Source organism: Parambassis ranga, chromosome 14, assembly GCF_900634625.1.
Source record: "Parambassis ranga chromosome 14, fParRan2.1, whole genome shotgun sequence".
Classification (NCBI taxonomy): domain Eukaryota; kingdom Metazoa; phylum Chordata; class Actinopteri; family Ambassidae; genus Parambassis; species Parambassis ranga.
In genome coordinates, this window is record NC_041034.1 from 308,176 (window position 1) to 310,675 (window position 2,500).

At 52.9% G+C, this 2,500-nt stretch overlaps 1 protein-coding gene across 3 annotated transcripts in view; it reads left to right on the plus strand.

The window, feature by feature from the left end:
- Positions 1 to 111: 111 nt before the first annotated feature.
- Positions 112 to 2,500, plus strand: part of chm (CHM Rab escort protein) — an 8,858-nt gene continuing 6,469 nt past the window's right edge. For all 3 annotated transcript variants that reach the window (XM_028422290.1, XM_028422292.1, XM_028422291.1), the window contains exons 1-7: positions 112 to 337; positions 908 to 974; positions 1,069 to 1,141; positions 1,213 to 1,340; positions 1,421 to 1,524; positions 1,591 to 1,778; positions 1,869 to 1,985. In XM_028422290.1, coding sequence (XP_028278091.1) covers positions 286 to 337; positions 908 to 974; positions 1,069 to 1,141; positions 1,213 to 1,340; positions 1,421 to 1,524; positions 1,591 to 1,778; positions 1,869 to 1,985 — 729 coding nt within the window. In that variant the 5' untranslated portion in view covers positions 112 to 285. The remainder of the gene's footprint in view (positions 338 to 907; positions 975 to 1,068; positions 1,142 to 1,212; positions 1,341 to 1,420; positions 1,525 to 1,590; positions 1,779 to 1,868; positions 1,986 to 2,500) is intronic.

Below are 2,500 nucleotides of genomic sequence, written 5' to 3' on the forward strand. Positions count from 1 at the left end.
ACACACAGACAGACACCGACACACACACACACACACACACACACACACACACACACGTTTAATGGAGGTTGTTTCAGTGTTTGGTTCCGGTCCAGCCCTCTGTGTGTAAAACAGCCCCCCCCCCCCGTGATGACGGAGGAGTCACGTGGGGCTGCTGTCCACAACAAACGTTGTAGAAACAGTTCTAACAGAACCACCCAGACGGACAAGTAATGATTCCATGTGTGCTGCTGATCATTGATCACTGAAGAGGCCGTCACGTGACCGTGTTTGTCTGACATCAACATGGCCGCAGAGGATCTGCCGTCTGAGTTTGACGTCGTTATTCTGGGCACAGGTGCGCAAACATCTGGTTTATATGGCACGTCGGTTCCGGTTCGTGTGTCTAAATGTGTACCAGTGAAGTCTCACCCCGGCTCGGCCCAGAACAACCAGGAATCCCGGTTGAATCGGTCTGAACGGGGGGGGTCTGTTAGCTAGCGGCTAGCTAAGTCAATACATTTCAATGGTAGCGGCTAGAATTGAACGCCCAGCCCGCTGTGTTAGCTCCGGGAAATATCCGCGCAGTCATACCACTGTTTATTCACGTGTATCCATGTTAGCATCAGAGCTAACCGCTCTGCCTCATGACCAGCCTGCTCTTACTGCCGCGTCTCAGCTAGCCTGATAGCATTAGCTCCGCCGGGCTTCGTGTGTGAGCTGTTAGCCTCACATTAGCCTCCTGCGCTACTGGCTAACTGTAGCTGTAGCTGTTTGAATGAGGATGTTAGCCGCTGGATGTAAATGATGACGTCAGTTTAGATTCTGACGATCATAATCAATAAGAAGTTGAGGTCGCTTCGGAACCAGTGGGGCCGCGGACCGAGCTCTGCTGTCACTGATCAGAACGGGCTGATTCTGTGTTCAGGTCTGGCTGAGTCGGTGGTGGCAGCAGCGTGTTCCAGGGTCGGACAGAGAGTCCTTCACCTTGACAGGTCGGTGCTGACAGCCGATCACTGTTATTGATGAGTGTTGTCATGCTGGTGTGGTGAGGCGGGTGGAGTGACAGCCTCCTGTCTGTGTGTTCAGGAGAAGTTACTACGCCTCCAACTGGGCCAGCTTCACTTTCAATGGCCTGCTCACCTGGATACAGCAGCTGCAGGTCAGTACGGGGTGACTGATCATCAGGTTATTGATCACTCAGACAGTGACTGTGTGTTTGTGTGTTGGTAGGAGGAGTCTCAGCCAAAGGAGGTCCCAGATTGGTCCAGCCAGTTGGAGGAAGGGGAGGAGCTGATCTACCTGTCCAGCTCCGACTCCTCCGCCTCCATCTGTAACCTCCAAGTGTTCTGCTACACCAGGTACGCCCCGCCCCCTTTTGTTCACCTGCTTCCATTGCTGTGGTGATGTCATTACTGGAGTTCTAAATCATTTCTGTCAGTGAGGAAGACGAGGAGGAACAAGCTCCAGACACCACAGAAGAAGAGACGGTGAGAGCAGCTGATGAAGACGCTGTCCAGGAGGTGTCGGAGGCGGAGTCTGCAGGTCAGTGCTGAGACTTGTTGTACAGGTATGATGTCATCACATGTAATCACTTCATTCTTTTCACAGAGACACGTGAGGAAGAGGAGCGAAGAGGAGCGGACAAAGGACAGGCTGCCCAGACTGCGGGGGAGGAGCCAGAGGCAGAGTCACACCCCCATGCTGCTCCGAGCCAATCGGAGCCAGCCAAGAAGAAGCTCAGCTACGCTCAGCTGGTGAAGGAAGGGCGCAGGTTCAACATCGACCTGGTCTCCAAGGTGAGAGCGCAGTGATGCTCCTCAGCCAATCGTATCGCTCCATCTGACCCGCTGCATGTTGATAGCTTGATTTCCTTCTTCTTCCTCTAGCTCATGTATTCTCGCGGCTCATTGGTCGATCTGCTCATCAAATCAAATGTCAGCCGCTATGCCGAGTTCAAGAACGTCACCAGGATACTGACGTATCGCCATGGCAACGTGGAACAGGTGTCTGCATGACCTGTACTGTCTCACAGTCCCTGTCTGTTTCTGTCTCTCAAGAGTTGACCTGTCGGTCTCTCTGTCCTGTTACTGTCCGTCTCTCTCTGAGCTGTCTGTCTCTCTGTCCTGTACTGTCTGTCTCTCTCTCTCTCTGAGCTGTCTGTCTCTCAGGAGTTGACCTGTCTGTCTCTCTGTCCTGTCTGTCTCTCTCTCTGAGCCGTTTGGCTCTCTGTCCTGTCTGTCTCTCAGGAGTCGACCTATTCGTCTCTCTGTCCTGTCTGTCTCTCTGCCCTGTCTGTCTCTTTGGCCTGTCTGTCTCTCTAAACTGTCTGTCTCTCTGTCCTGTATGTCTCTCAGAAGTTGACCTGTCTGTCTCTCTGTCCTGTACTGTCTGTCTGTCTCTCTGACCTGTACTGTCTGTCTCTCTGTCCTGTCTCTCTCAGTAGTTGACCTGTCTGTCTCTGACCTGTCTGTCTCTCTGACCTGTCTGTCTCTCAGTAGTTGACCTGTCTGTCTCTCTG